This window comes from Dasypus novemcinctus, chromosome 3 (genome assembly GCF_030445035.2).
Source record: "Dasypus novemcinctus isolate mDasNov1 chromosome 3, mDasNov1.1.hap2, whole genome shotgun sequence".
Lineage (NCBI taxonomy): Eukaryota > Metazoa > Chordata > Mammalia > Cingulata > Dasypodidae > Dasypus > Dasypus novemcinctus.
Window position 1 is genome coordinate 150970715 of NC_080675.1, and position 15851 is coordinate 150986565.

General features: G+C 59.3%; 1 protein-coding gene across 3 annotated transcripts in view; it reads left to right on the plus strand.

The window, feature by feature from the left end:
- LINGO1 (leucine rich repeat and Ig domain containing 1) overlaps nucleotides 1–15851 on the plus strand; it is a 77566-nt gene that overhangs the window by 49028 nt on the left and 12687 nt on the right. For 2 of the 3 annotated variants that reach the window (XM_004468154.5, XM_004468155.4), the window contains exon 1: nucleotides 10638–11335. The exons of the other annotated variant lie outside the window; for it this stretch is intronic. In XM_004468154.5, coding sequence (XP_004468211.1) covers nucleotides 11330–11335 — 6 coding nt within the window. In that variant the 5' untranslated portion in view covers nucleotides 10638–11329. Of the gene's footprint in view, nucleotides 1–10637; nucleotides 11336–15851 lie in introns of those variants that run through there. 3 annotated transcript variants of the gene reach the window in all.

Here is a 15851-nt window from a genome sequence, read left to right on the forward strand (position 1 = left end):
CAGCCCTGCTCTCCCACCCAGGCCGGCCCAGGGAGCCTTCCTGCTCCCCGTTCCCCTGCAGCTCCCATCCCTGCCCAAGGGGCCTGGTCGGGTGCCTGCCATCCAGCCTGCCCCGGGGCTGAGGTGTGGCCCGCCTTATGGCCCCCCGACCCTGAGAGAAGGAGAGAAGCCAGGGACAGAGACAGAGGGACAATGCCAGAGGGGTCAGAGGGGAGCCAGTGCCCATCTCTGGGGACCACGAGGGGCTGTGGCCTGACCTGACCAGCCCGTCCCCAAGATCTCGAACCCTGCCCGTCCTCTGCAGCAGCCGGTGGCCATGCCACTGCCTTTTCTGCATACCCACCCCCCAGTCCACGTGACACAGCCTTTGCAACCAGACAGACGTGTTCCAGTTCCCACATATGGCCCCTGTGACCCCAGGCAGAGCCGTCCCCTCTCTGAAGGGGAGGGTCCCAGGACCCAGGGTGGGCTTCAGTCCTCAAGGACACCTCTGTCCCTTTCTGGCCATGTCGTCTGGGCTGTCACCGCAGGCATGGCCCAGCAGCCCCCACCCTGCTGGGCAGGTGACGGACAGGCCAGGGCCAAGGGTGCTCAGAGTTCTCCGGCTGGAAGGAAGCTCCTGGGAACCCCCCACCGCAGCGACTGTCAGAGCGCGCGTCCCACCCGTCACAACACAGCGCCGTGTGTGTGACAGCGAGTGAGAGTCTCCCGCCTCCTCCAGTGCTGAGCCCACCGGGTGTGGGGAGGGGCAGGAGGCCCGGCTCCCAGGTGCTTCGAGCTGACTTGAAGCCTGGCCTCAGGGAGCTCCCGGGCCCCTCTGTGTTTCTGCAAAACGGCTCAGGGGCACAGAGCAGGGCTGCCTAAGGTCAGGGGTGCCGAGAGGACCCCGGGCGAGGAGGCCCAGCCCAAAGCACAGCCCATAAGAACTCGGGGTTTCCTTCTTTCCACTTGCAGAGACAGTGCTCGAAGGGGGGTTTTCAGGAAAGGCCACCCGGCAGGCCCCGCCCTGCTCCCCGGTGCCCCTGGGCAGCGCCTGCTCCTGGCTGGGCCTTGGCTGCCACTGCACCACGGGGACGGGGCCAGGCTCCGAGACACCCTGCTGGGGGGATGGAGGGTGGATGTGGCCACCTCCCCTGGGCCCGGCTTGCTCCCCTTGCTTGGGTGGCCCTCGGCAGAACTGAGTGCGCCAGGGGACACAGGCCCACGTGCGGCTGCCTGGCTCCCCTCCCTGGGGCAAGCGGCTCAGAGACCGCGGCACCCAGCCCGAGGCGTGGCGGGGGTCCCCGCTCTTGGCCGCCAGGAGCCCAGCGCCCAGGGCTTCCTCCCCCCGCGCCCCACGAGGCCCCCAGCTCCTCTGCCTCTGCTTGCCTCCGCTGCTCCCCAGGGGTGGGGGTGCCTGTGTGGGGTGGGGCCTGCGGTGGGCCCGGCCATGGCTACCCTGTCCCCCAGCTGTGGCAGCTGGACACCGTCCCCCCCCTCAGCTCTCCCCCTCCCCTTCCCACTAATGTCCTGGGCTCAGGCCTTAATGGGGTGCAAACAGAGCAAGGCAGAGGGAAACCTTACTAGGCCAGGTCTGTTTAGGAGCCTGTGAGATGGGTGGATGGGAGAGGCAGAGGGAGCACCCCATTCTGGAGGACCTACTATGCACCAGAATGCCACATACATAGGCTCCTAGGACCCTTCCCACAATCCTCCAAGGTTGGCATGACTGTCCCCAGGTAATGCGAAAGAGAAGCAGCTTGGTGACTTGACCAAGGTCACACAGCAGTCAGAGGGCAGCACTGGGACGCCGGCACCCTGTGTGTCCGCCTGCATGTCAGGTCTTCCCAGCATTCCCACCGGCCTCAGCATACCAGGGTTCTTCAGGCTCCTGTAATAGCCTTTGTCACGAGCTTGCCTAGCCTCTGCTTGTACACCACAGTGATGGGCAGCTCGCTGCCCCATTTCTGGGCATTCTGACATAGAATATTCTTTGTGTTTCTGGACTTCCTCTCTCAACCCAGCACCAGCTGACTTCAAAGTGGGTCAAGATGGGGGGGCAGCGGGGCCAGCCAGTCCCTCAGCCTCTCTCCACACCCATCCTCATCCATCTCCTTCTGTAATCAGGGAGGGTGTGGGGGGCGCCAACGCCCTGCCAAGTGGGGCCTCCCCTCCGTTAGTCTTAGCTAACAAGCTGTTTATGGGTCCGACATGACACCTGCTTTCTTCTTTATCACTTCAATAATTTATGGGCATATTAGTGGCCCGGCGGTCGCCCTGGGTCCCAGCCAGACGGGACGGGGCGATGCAGCCGGGTGCCTCTGCCGATATTTACTCTCTCCCACCATCAATTATTAAGGAGCCCTCCTTCGTTTTGCACATAATTACATGCACCGTTATGGTTCAAACTCCGCCGCTCTTAATCCCTCTGGAGAGGGGCCCAGACTGCCCCACGGAGCTGAGCCGGCAGGGGGATGCAGCCGGCAGAGGACGAGGCAGGTGGCCACCCCGCCGGGCCTGGGCACAGTTTGGGGAGAGATGGTGGCGGCCTCAGCCCCACCCTCCTCTGACTGAGCTGGGACCTTCCTCGGGCCAGCTGCTTCTCCCCTCCACCCCAGGCCCGAGCCTTCGCACCTGCAGTTCTCCCTGCTCGCTGCACACTGGCTGACTCCTGGGGGTTTGGGGCCAGCCCTCACCACCTCCCGTGTATCTATCCTGACGGTCCTGGGCCTGCTCGGTGTGTGGGAACCCTCTTCCCTCACCTCAGCCTGGATCCCACTGGGTGCAGTCTTACACACGGGTTCTTGGGCTCTTTGTGGCACAGAGAGGGCTATAGTGAATGCTTGTTGAGTGAATGAATGAATGAATGAGTAGATTGATGGATGGGTAGTTCCATCAATGACCCCACTAAAGCACCTGCCCCCTCAAGGAAGCCTGTCCTGACTGCTCCATCCACACACATTCCCCCCCACCCACTCCTCCAGACCCTCCTGGGCTTGGGTGGCAGGACCTGGGGCCCCCATCTGTGTCCCTAGTGCCAAGCAGAGGGCAGGTCACGATGGAGGGAGGGCACTCCCAGCTCTGCTGTGCGGCTTGGGGAAGCTGCTCACCCTCCCTGATGCTGTTTCCTCACTGGCTTAATGGGGATAGTAGTAGTAAGAGTCCCTACTTTACTGGGCTGTGGCTGAGGCGTATGCGAGCTAATTTATAAAAGCACCTAATGCAGGGCCTGGCGTGTTGTCAGTGCTCAGTATTGTAATATCCCTCAACCGCAATTGTTGTCTGTGTGAACTGTGTCCAGTATAGATGAAACCAAACCAAACTGCGTTGAATCGAATCGTCTTCTTCACACCTTCCTTTGTCCACACTCCCTCATTTTTAGTCTTTCCTGCGATGTAGAGGATACAGGCATGACTCACAGGGGGCTCTGCAAATACTCCAGACTGCTTAATCAAGGCTGTCCAACAACTCAACCCACACTTATGGGGGGGAGGCAAGTCCCTCCTTTGCTACAGAAAAGTAGACTGCAGCCAAGGAGGCGATGGGGGCCCCCCCAGGCCATGCAGCAGGTGAGCAACCAAGCCCTGGCCTCTTGCTAGGCTCAAAGGCCCAAGAATATCTCCCTGAAGGCCCCTGCCTCACTTTCCTCACCTGCAAAAGGAGGTAATAATAGCATGAACTCCATGTGGTTGTTGAAAGGATTAGATGAGTTGCTACATGTAACTCACTTAGAGCCACGCCTGCTCATGGCGAACACCCCGGAACGGGGGCTCGGGCTGCACCTGACTCTGCCGCCTCCCCCTCCTCTCTCCCCAGAGGTGACAGCCCTCTGGAATATATATTGGAATATATATATATGGAGAGAGCCACACACAGATTATATGCGGCTTTGGCTTCTTTTTATACTTCATATATGGCATCATCTTGTACATTCTTGCTTTTTTCATGCAACAGTCTGTTAGTGAGATCGTCTGTGCTGACGGGCGCCTGCAGCTTATCCTCCCGAGGTGGATTCCACTGCAGGGCCAGGCCACAGCCTGCTTAGTCCTTGTCCCACAGAGGACATCTCGGGCCTTTCCAGTTCTTCACTATTACAAACACCAGCACGGGAACATTCCGGATGGGCATCTTCCTCCAGGATACACACCCAGGAGGGCAACTGCTGGGCCCAGTGTCTGCATTTTTCAACTTTACTAGATAACCCCAAGTTGCTGCCCAAGGTCGGGGGAGCACTCCTCACCCCAGCCAGCAGCAGACACTGCAAAAGAGAGGCACTGCTGCCCCATTTTCAGACGGGATGCGGATTAGTTACCTAGCACTTCATAAGAAATCACCCCAAAACTTAGTAGCTTAAAACAATAAGGCTCGACGCGAGGAGGCTCTGCTTCCGAGCTCACTCAAGTGGCTCTTGGCAGGGCTCAGGGCTCGGGGGCTGTTGGCCGGAGCCGTCCGTTTCTTTCGGTGTCCTCTCCATAGGACAGCTGACAACATGGCAGCTGCTGCCCTCCGAGCGAATGAGAGGAGAGAGAGGGTACCTGAGGCGGAACCACAGACTTTTCACAGCCTAATCTCGGAAGTGGCATCCCATCACTTCTGTCATATTCTCTTCACTGGAAGCCACTCAAGGGGAGGGGCTTTCACAAGCGGGTGAATACCAGGAGGCGAGGCTCATTGGGATCTATCTTAGAGGTTGTCCATCACGGGCCAATGGAGGTTCAGAGAAGTGAAGTGACTTGCCCAGGGTCACAGAGCAGTGAGAGACAGAGTCAGGACTGGAACTCAAGACTGCTTGGCTCTGAAGCTGGCCCGCCCGAGCTGCCACACTGCCTTTGACTTAACCTAATAACAGGTTCTGACTTAAGTTAATAAACAAGTCTCTTGCACAACAGAACTCAAGACAAGCGCTTAATGAATGGATTCGCTAATAGCGCTGCCTGTTGGCACACATTAGCTCAGGCTCCCCCTGACGTGATCCGTGGGGACAGCCGAGCCCAGGCTCTCGGGAGGAGCCTCTCTGCCAAGCCCAGAGCTCAGATTCCCAGAGCTGGGAGTGGTCCATTTAGACAAACATTCTATTTGCTTTTTGTTGTTTTTGCTCCCAATTTAATCACTTGGGGGTGTTGTCCTGTATTTATTTTTTTAATGGAGTGCACACTTCCCTGCCTTCTCATGGACAGCTGACTGGGTCCCATGGTGACTGGAGGAAAGAAACAGTGGGTGTTCCCCTGGAGGGAGTGGGGGTGGGCAGGGCTGCCTGGCCCCAGAGGCGTGCCCTGCTCCTGAGCCCTTGGGGCCGCGGCCGCGGGCAGCCCAGCTCAGCAGGGCTGTGTGGCAAGGCCAAGGGCGCACCAGCCCCGGGACCTGGCCCCTCTGCCGGGACTTCTGCCTGGGCTCCTCCAAGAGCCTCCTGGCCTCCCCCCTGGTTCTCAGCAGGATTCCCCATAGAGGAGGCAACTGAGGGCTGTGCTTCTAGATGAGAGAGGTGTCCCTGGTTGCTGGAACATCTCAGATGAAGGAATGGGTTACCAGGGCCCCAAGGAAGGAAAGTAAGAGCTGAGGATTCAGAAGTACCCCTGCCTTCATGCCCGGGCTCCCTCCTCCCGGGCAGTCAACTGGTCCTCCTCGATGAATTGACTTTTAGTTGGGTTTCATTGGCATTCATCAGACCCTCTGGAAGCTGGGCTCTGCGCTCCATGTGGAAACTGGAGCAGACACAAGAGCAATCCATGCCTTCGGGGTGTCCCTCAATTGTCAGAGGAGCTTAGACCCTGACTTTACCGGGGGGAGGGGAGCTGTGGGGCCAAGGGGCAAAGAGCAGGCGTGACGGTGATTATAATAACCATAAAACTACCTACCGTTTATCAGACTTACTGTGTGCCAAGCTCAGCAACAAGTATGGGCTGTCCATTAAGTCATGGGATCCACACACCAACCCCGTGAAGTGGGTTCTACTGACACTCTCATTTTACAAAGGGAAATTGAGGCTCAGAGAGATGCCCAAGGACACAAGCCGGCTCAGAGGGGAAGACTGAAGTGTTCAGAGCAGGTCTGTGGGAGAAGGGGGGCATAATTAGAGGGAGAGGAGGGGTAAGAGCACCCCAGAGGGTTCAAGGAAGTGGGTAGATGACAAGAGAAGCCTGGAGTGGGAGCTGCCAGCGAAGAGGGGGCCCCAGTGAGGTGGGGTGGGCTTTTCACAGCCCTGCCCTCAGTCCTGGCATCCGCCCGACCCACCAATGGCTGTCTCTCCGTGCACCAGCATCTCTCCACGTCAGACTGGGCCAGCCAATGTGCCAAGAAGTTTCCATCCGCCAAGCCCCAGTGCCCTTCCCTGAGCTCGCGGCCCCCTGGAGGTCAAGGAGCAGGGGGAGCTCCTGGACGAGCAGGTGCCCCAGCCCGGCCGACTGTAATGTGCCCAGCTGCGACCCTGGCATCCCTGAGTCCCTTCTGGCTCTTGGGAAGGGGAGTTGGGAGGAGACAGGAAGGTCCCAGCCCTGGCTGCAGCCCCAGGCCCACCTCTTAGAGTGGACTTTCCTGCTAGATCCCACAGACGCCCCATCCCTTGCCCGCCACCAGAGCCACACCAGCGCAGACTCTGACCTATGGATTTCCTGCCACTTCCTGATCCACTTCACCCCAGCCTGAGTTGCGAGGACTTCATTACGTCCGCAGCCTCGGCGACCCCAGCACAGAGGAGGTGTGGGTGGGCCCCAGAGCTCTGCTGTAGTTCTCAGAGGCCCCCAGGACTCCCAGTTTCTAAGCTTTAGCCTTCCAGGGACTCAGGGTCCCCCAGAGAGCCCCCCTTCAGGCCTCATGCCACCTTCCCCACTCTCCAGGCAGAAGCCATAGAATCCTGGAGCTTAGGGACCCCCAGGCCAGCCTCCGTTACACAGCTAGGGAAACTGAGGCCCAGGGAAGGGCAGTCACCCCATCCAACTCACACATTGAGGTAACATGAGAGCTCAGAATCAAATTTATGGCATAAAATGAGACATGGGGTCCAGCCTGGGGCAAAGCGTACTTAGGAGAAATACATAATAAAGTTAAATTTTAGCTAAGCTGTAAAAAGCCCACTCCACGGGGACCTCCAGTCAGATGCTGATTCCACTCTACTCCCCTCACCCCACTCCACGCCCAGCGCCACTTGCCCAGCCCCCGCCCGCCTCCCCAGCTCCTGGTCTCCGTTTTTCTTGCTAATTAGAGGTCTTAGCAATGACTCTGCTGTCCCAGCCATTTTAGAGCTGTCATTAATTTCAAGTGCCTTCAGAAATAATCATCATCGTAAAACCCTGCGAGCTGCTGGTATGCAAGTGGGCAGCACCGGCACGGAGCAGGCGTATAGGCAGGCCTGTGTGCCACCCTTTCCTTCCTACGTGCTGGGGACCCTCGGTACCCCCGCCTCCCCTGTCCCCGCCTCCTGCCACCTCAGCTTTCCAGGATGCTGGGAGAGCAGGGCTTCAGCTCTGACATCAAGCACACTCAGAGCTAGAAAGCTCAGCTCCACCTCGTAGGCACTGAGTGACTGCAAGAGCCTCAGTTTTCTCATCTGTATAGTGGGGATAGCAATGCCCACCTTGAAGTGAGATGAGGCATAGCTGAGCGCCTGGCTTACAGTAAGGACTGGATAAACGTTCGAGGGCCCTGTCACCTCCTTCAGAGTACCCTGCCTGGCCCATTCCAGCTTTTCCGCTCTGCTGTGAGCATTCAGGCTGCAGCAGGCTGGCTCCTTCTGGCAGCCAGCTCCTGCTTTATTGGAACTTGCTGAGTTCTCACCCATGAATCAGGATCTGTTGTGGGCCCACCAGGCCTGCTCAGGCCTGCTCTGAGGTTCTCCTGTCTGAGGACAGAGAGGAAGGAGATGCATCTCTAAGGCCATCTCAGGCTGGGGGAGAGACAAAGGTTGGAGGGGAATGGTCCTGGTTTGGTCTGAAAGCACAGCTGAACCAGCAAGGTCAAAGGCTTGGAGGATGTTGGAGGGTGAACCTCCTTCAGTTGTAGCTCCTGGATGAAATGCCCTCGTTGTGCCAGATAAGTCTTGGGCTGGGCCACTCTGATGTTTCACACTCTCCAGGGCCCAGGGGACCCTGTGAGCACTCTTCTGGTGGCCATCCATTCCAGACACAAACAGGAATGGTGAGATACCTGTCCTGCAGCCTGCTGGAGCAAGCTTGCTTTATTGCATGGGAACCAGTGGAGGCCCCTTCTTTCCTGGGGCCCCCAGGTGAGGAGGTCAGGGTCCTACACTCTCACCAGGCCCAGGCTGGCCCCTCAAAGTCCTCCCCCCACAGCCTCCCACTTCCCGTTATTTCCATTGGAGAAATAAGACAGGGAGTGCTGGGGGCGAGGGGCATTTCTTTTGGAGAAACAGGTAAAGGGGATGACTGGGTGACTCGTATACTGTTTACAATAGAGAACTCAGGCTGCAGGGCAATTCCTCCCAGAGCCAGCTCTGCAGTCATCCCTGTTACCTCCAAGGCACAGAAGGATCACTGCCGGGGCCCCAAAAGATCCCGCGCCAGGATGCCAGTTTCCGCAGCCGGCATCTGGAAGAAGGGGCAATAGGGCTCTCCCCCATTTCTCCGCCGAGATCACTGAGGGAGCAGGTGAGTCGGGGGCGGAGAGAGGCGGTGGCCGCGCAGTGCCTGCGTCAACCGCCGCACCAGGAATAGCCCCCGCCCCCGCCTCCGCCCCGCAGCGGGTCTGCGCGCCCGCCGGGTGCCTAGCCGAGCCTTTACGCAGGAACGAGAGCGCGTCTATTCCTGTAGGGCTGGTGCGAGGAGGCGGCGCGGGAGGGCGGGAGCTCACGAGGAGCTCGCAAACCGCGGAGCCGGGGGAGATGCAGGGCCTGGGAAGGGGGTCTAGGCCTCACGGAGTTGAGGGGCCAGGGAGCCGCCCGCGCCGGGCTCTTTCTGAACAGGCGTGTCTGTGCCCGCCTCCCTCCTTCCCCTCCCACCAGTAAGTCCCTCTGCCAAGCCTGCCCCCTACTGGTTTACTCACCCGGGAAGGCATTCAACTTCCCTTTTCAGATCTTACTATTACAGCTGTGTGACCATGGGCAAGTCACATACCCTCTCTGGGTTTTCTTCGCTTTGCCAATCCCCCAGGATTCTCCCAGAGTTGTGCCTTCTCCCAGAGTTGGAGGCACACAACGCCTGCTAGGAGCTGGCCTTTAGCTGGACCCAGAATGATGGTGGAGGGCCAAGGCATAGAAGAGAGGAAATGGTTCTCCAAGCAAGACTGTCCTGAGCAATGGTGAGGCGGGGAGACTGAGAATTCTGAGAAATGCCCCACAATCTGTTTAGCTGGAAAAGGTCTGTGCAACTCTTGGGGGTGGGGAGGGGGGAAGGCGTTAGTGTGAGGCTGAACAGTGGAGAAGCGAGCTGGTGCTGGAGGTAAGGGGTGACTGGTGGCTGGGCCATGCTGGCAGGTATCTCTGCAATGAATGCCGGGCAGGCTCCATGGGGGTGGGGGCGCTGGGAGCAGGACCTCTGTCTGCCCCAGAGACGGAGAGGCCTTGAGCCCGTTTTTTGCTCAGTCTCAGCTTCCCTGTGGGCTCTGGTGTTAGGAGCAATACGTGCTAATGGGGGTGGTCCCAGCAGTGTCGAGAAGGCGCGAGTGTGCCTGGTGGTGTCCGCATTCGTCATTATTCTTATTTATCATCAAACTAGCGTGGTATTAAAGGACATTTGGGCTTCAAGGAGCTGGAAGGGGGTGTACAGCAGAAGGAGGTGGGATCCCAAAGGTCAGAGCCCACACTGCAGGCTTTACCAAGACATCCCATCAGCCAATTCTGTCTGTGGGGCAAGGAGGATCTGGATCTCTGAGAAGGGGTCCCATTCCTCGGGCCTGTCTAGGGATGTGGTCCCAGTCCAAGATCCCCAGCATTTATCTTGGGGAACTGGGCGGGGGACAGCCAAGCCCAAACTGAGGCTCCGCGCTGCCCTCTGCCGGTTGCTGGGTGCAGAGCCCGCGGCCAAAGCCGGCCAGACGGGCCTGCTGCCCTCTGCTGGACAGGGAGTCAGGCTGGGCGGGTCCTGGGCAGCAAGAGGGGCGCGAGACCCCCGCTCGGGGTTGAGCCGCGGAGTCGACGAGCCTTCCCCACTCGGCCCTCCTCGCCACAAGGCCTCCAGGAAAGAATTGGGCCCTCCAGGGGTTGGCGGACACCTCCGAGGAAGAGTTGCTGGACAGAGGCTCCCGGCCTGACCCTTCCCACGACGTCCTCCAAACAACCCTGGCCAGGTGGGGAGCCCTGCCCGTTCACGTGCGTGCGTGCGTCCACACGGATGTGCAGTGACCCCACTTACACGCGTGAACACGCGCGCACACGCATGTGGCCACACACAATCACACGCAAGGGTGTGCGCACACACCCAGGGAGGACGAAAGGCCGGGCTCCCCGTGGGGCGAGGCTGGCACCAGGAGGGGGGCGGCGGAGCGCCGGGCTGGAGCAGGGGGGCGCCGGCTCCGGAGAGAGGCTAGCACGCCCTGCGCCCTGCGCGCCCCCACCCCCCGGCCATTTCGCCGCCCCATCCGTGCAGGGCAGCGATTGGGGGCGCTCCTCGCTCTCCGCCCCTTCAGTGGAAGGAGCCGAGCCCCTCACCCCACCCCCAACTCCCCTGGTTTTGCCGCCGCGCCTTCTCCTCCCCCGCCCGGCTCCTGCCGCTCACTCGCTCGCTCCCTCCCTCCGTGGTCCCTCCTCCCTCCCCGGCCCGCTCCCGGTTCCTCGCGCTCCCTCCCCGCGCCGCGGCAGAGCTCCGAGCCGGAGCCGGAGCCCGGGCGAGAGCCGGCGCGGGAGCCGGCGCGGGCAGCCGGCGGCAGCACAGGCGGCGGCGGGCGGCGGGTCGCGGTACCGGGCCCGGCGCGCGCGGAGTCCCCACCCGCGCCGCTCCGGCGTCTCTCCGGACGCGGGGCTCCGAGCAGCATGCGCGGCCGCTGCGCGCCGGCCCCAGCCCTGGCTCCGGCCCCGCTGCGGAGTGCGCCCGGCCTCGATCCCGGCCCTAGCGGCAGAGGCGGCGGCGGCGGCGGCTCCGGGCCGGCCCGGGACGCAGAATCCAGCCGGTGGATCCCGCGTCGTGCGTCCTGAGCGCGCCCGCCCCTCTGTCCGCCGAGGCCGCGGCCTCCTGCCTCTCCATTGCCCGGCCCCTGCCCCGGCTCTGGCTTCGGCTTGGCTTCCGCCCGCGTGGGACAGACGGACGGACGGCCAGCTCCGCGAGGGCTCGCGGACTGCCGGGCGGAGGTGTCGGAAGAGGAGGCGGCGGAGACGGAGGAGGGGGCTGGGCAGGGGCTGGGGCCGGGCCGGCTGGGGAGACATGCGATTGGTGACCGAGCGGAGCGGACCGACAGAGCGCCCGAAATGCAGGTGAGCCCGGCGGCTACGGCCGAGCCCAGAGCAGGCAGCCCCACCGCGAGCGCCCCTGGGGGCCGACGTCCGCCGGGGCTGCGCCTCCTGGGGCTGCAGGGCACCCCAGCGCCACCCAGATCTCCCTTTGGGGGCACAGGCCTGACCCTTCATGCCTCAGAAATGAGACTTCTTCGTTTCTCCTCTCCCCACCCTAACAAACGCCAGGTTGGCAAACCGGAACCCCCGAGCTCTGGAGGGACCCCACCTGCTTCGTGGTCAGCTTCTGGCCTCTCCATCTCCATCCCCTCCCCCCCCCACACACACACACACATTCTGAGCGCTGGTCACCGCGGAGGTTAAGTCCCCTGGCCAGCGCTGGGCGGGTCTTCTCTCCATAGACTCCAGGTAGCCCCAGGCAGTCCCTGCCCGGCACCAGCACCCCCAAGCCTGCAGGTGCAGGGCAGGGACGGGGTTTCTCCATGGGCTCCAGACTGGGCCCTAGCTCCATCCCCACACAAGGGCTCCCCATTCTAGCTCCTGCCGGGGGAAGAGGAGGACAGGGCAGATGGGGGGTGGAGAGTGGAGGAGAGGAAGTCAGGCCAAGGGGGCCTCCCCTTTGTCTGCCTTGAGCCCGGGTTTCTCACCTCCTCCTGCCCCACTTTCCATTCTGAGGCAGAAGCCAGTGGGAGGTGGGAACCAGCTGAGAAGAGGGAGGTGAGGTGGGAGCCTCCTGCTCTGCCCCCACCTTGTGTACCCTCTGTGGGGTGGGCTTCCTGCTCTCCAAGCATCCCCGTTGAGACCTGACCCTCTGGGTGGATCCCTCTTTGAGGAAGAGGGGTGGGGCCAGGCCCAGTGGGCAGTTCCTTCCAGACTCTTGTCCTGGGTCCCAGCCCAGCCCCAGCCAGCCCCCCTCCCCCTCCTGATACCTCCTCTTTGTTCTCAGAGGTCCAGGGACTGAGGCTGGAGCGAAGGGATATTTGGGGGGATTCCACCAGCTCTGCCCTGGTGGGGTGGGAGTGCAGGAGGCTCTACCTGGCAGAGAAGCTACCATCTGGGCAAGCCCCTTCCCTACTGGCCCAGCCCCCCTCCCCCCAGTCCTCCTCTGCTGGGCTTGGACGGCCAGAGGGCGTGCAGCCCAGAGGGCCCTCAGCTCCCAGCTCAGCCCTGCTGGTCGTTCTGCCGGCAGCTCCAGCCCCGGTACTTCCCATGCCTGGGAAGCAGTGAGCTGGGTCATCCAGCCGGCAGAGGGCCTGGGGCTTCCCGGATCCAGCCAGGAGTCGGGGAGGGAAGAGTTGTTGGCCGCTCCCAGACCCTTTGTCCTTGTGTTGGCTAGGAGGGGCTCAAGTCCCACACCTCCAGGAAGGTGCCAGCACCTTGTCTGCTGGGATAGCCTGCCTGTCCCTCCGGCTTTCCAGCCGTCATCTGAGGCAGGCTGGAGGGGACAGGGTGGCAGAGGGGAGAGGCAAGAATTCCTTGGAACCAAGATGAAGGCGGTCTAGTCCCGGATGGGGGCTGCTGGCAGCACTCAGCTGCCCCTCCTAGAGGGGAGACTTAGTAAAGGGGCGGGGCAGCCCCCTGCAGTGTTCCTGTCTCTGCCCGATCCCCTGCTGTCTGCCATTCATCTGTGAGATGCGCCCTGGGTAGGGCTTGGTCAAGGCTGCAGTGCTCCCCAGGGCCTGGAATTAGAATGGCCCCAGAGCCAAGGTTTTAGGGGGATGTGTGTGTGCCCATGCCTGTGGACTGAGGGGTACTGAGGGGAGGTGGGAAAGCCCCTCTCCCCCTTCCTTTGATCCTCTTTGATCCTAGTGTGATCTTCTCCATCTCCTTCTCAGCCCCAATTCTTTCCCTGCCCGGTGTTTTGTAAAACCCAGAATTCCAGAGGTTCACTCCCACCCCCGAAAAAAGTACCTCTTAAGACAGTGGGTCGTTGTTCAGCACAAAGGCGGACAGGTCCCCGGTACCAGCAGCGGCTCATCTGGCGCTGCTCTTTAGGCCCCTGCCGAAGCAAATGGCTGGGGAGCGCCTTCCTGGTGAGCAGTTAGGCCGAGCAGTGCTTTACGCAGGGTCCCATGAAGGCGCTCGTCCTGTGGAGGGTTGAGGAAGTGGGTCCTGTGGGGAAAGGGAGGCGGGGAGAAGCAGTCGGTGGTGGTGGTTTCAGAGTCAGGGCCAGGGTCTCTCAGTCTAGGTGTCCTGTGTGTGGCACTCTGCAGGAGGCTGGTGGCCTGCAGGCTCTCCCACTCATGGCTATCCACTGATGGCTCTCTATTTGGTTCCAGCCGGTGCCTCCACATTTGCCCCCATCCTCACGTGGTTTGGTCCAGCATCCCTACCCAGAAGGCCCTCTCCTCCTTTCTCCAGTCCGTCCCCCCTCTCCCCCCAGGAAGCCACCCTGACTGCTCCAAGTCACTGCTCTCCAACTCTGGGCATGCACAGCCTTCATTCATGCATTTATTTTGCGTATCCTGCTGGAGCTGCCTGCTCAACTGTGGGTTAGGCTATCCCGTGGCATCCATGGGTTTCCTTGAACACTCTGGGGAATCCTCGTCCCCAGCCCTGGGATGGTGGGGCAGACAAATGGGCAGCACCGGGGAGCACCTGTCAGCTGGTGGCAAGGACTACCTGGAGTGTCCCCAGTGTTCTCAGCCTGTGTGTATGGAGAGCTAGGTGACATCAAGGATGGCCAAGGCAGGGGTTGGGGAAAGACCAGTGCTGGATGACAGGGCCCTCAAAGGTAACCCAAGTCTAATTACCTGGTTTTGCAGATGAGAAAACTAAGGCCTGCCAACCCTTAAAGCCGAGGCTCATGCAGCATCCTTGGTAGTACATGCAGGTGCTCAAATGAGGGTGGGATTTCTCTCTGGGGGCTGAGATGTCAGGGGCATCTCCATGAAGAGAGGAGGACTGGGCTAGGCCCTGAGTTAGAAGCAGACACTGAGAACAGGAGATTCCAGAATCAAGGGAAATTCTTTGTAGAAAATGTGTGAGAAGACAAGTTCATTTTCAAATGCTTTTGGAACATTTTTGATGCTGACCTTTGTTTATATATTGACTGACTGAATGAATGAATGAATGAATGAATGAATGAATATCCTTGGGTGTTGTGGGCTCAGTAGAGCTGTGCTGCCAATTATATACTACTACTCACGAGTGTTGAGTCTTTTCAATGTTATCATGTAAAGAAGTTGTTAGGAATATGGATTCTGGAGCCACATGCCTGGGTTCAAATCTCAGCTCTGCCACTGCCCAGCTCTGTGACTTTGGGCAGATTACTTCATCTCTCTGGGCCTCGGGGTCCTTATCCATGATGAAGATAACAAAAGTATCTGCCTTGTGGGGTGGTTGTGAGGATCAAATGTGTTAATATATGCAGAGCCAGAGAAGTGGGGTGATTTGTGTGAAGTTCTAGTTTATAAGCATCATTTCATGCTGACCTTTGGTCTAGGGCTGTTGCTTCTTGGTCCAGGCATGATCTGTTAATTAATTAATCAGTTCGCTTAGTGTTAATGAACACCACAAACCACCCCCCAACCTGAACAGCGCTTTAACAGTGATGAACATCTTCCCATGTGCTTCTCCTCACTCCATTCCCTTGGCCTCTTTTCCCAAGGCAACCACTAACCTGAATTATGTATTTTGTATTCCCTTGCCGTTTAAAAATAGTATTGTTAATATATAAAATTGTTTTGTTTTAGTTGTTTTTTTGAACTTCATGAAAAGAGAATGAAGCTGCATGCAGTCCTCTGGAACTGGTTTTATTAATTCGATATTCTTAAGCTTCATCTATATTCTTGCAAATAATAGTAGGTTTTGTTCATTCTCTTTTGCTGGTGTATGGTATTCTATTGTTTGGACATAGCACAGTATATTTACTGTTCTCCTGTTGATGGGCATTTGGGTTGTTTCCTTCTTTGCTCCTACAGACAGTGCTGCATGAACCTTTTTGTCCTGTCTCCTGGGGAAGAAGTGTGTCTCTGGGGCACACAACTAGGAGCGGAATTGCTGGGCCAGCAGGCATATTCACGTTAGCTTTACTAGGGAATGCCAAAGTGCTTTCCAAACTGGTTGGACCAGTTTACACTTCCTCCAGCCGGAGATGAGTGTTCCCATTGCTCCCCGTCCTGGCCAACACTCGGTATTGTCAGATACCTAGATTTTTGCTGACTGAATGAGTTTACTGGTCTCAATTTGCATTTCCAGGGTCCCAAGTTTCTGGTCTATGAAATGCGGGTTGAGTCGGTCAGCAGCCGGTGTGGAATGGGTGCTTACTAAGCAGTCATCCCCTCGCCACCTCCGTTTCCCCAGTTGTGGTGATGCCGTCTGTACAAGACCTGAGCTCAGGGATGGTCAGGAGCAATCAGAGCGGAATCCCCAAGGAAGGGGGTGCAGGAGGAGCAAGAAGGGCTCAAGTCCCTGCACATTTAGAGCAAAGAGAGGAAAGCAAAAGCCAGGAGGCTCAGCGGCTCCGTGTTCACCCCCAGCTAAGCTGTGTTGTTTTAATGGCCCCCTCCCTGCACAGCCTCTCAAAACCCTGTCT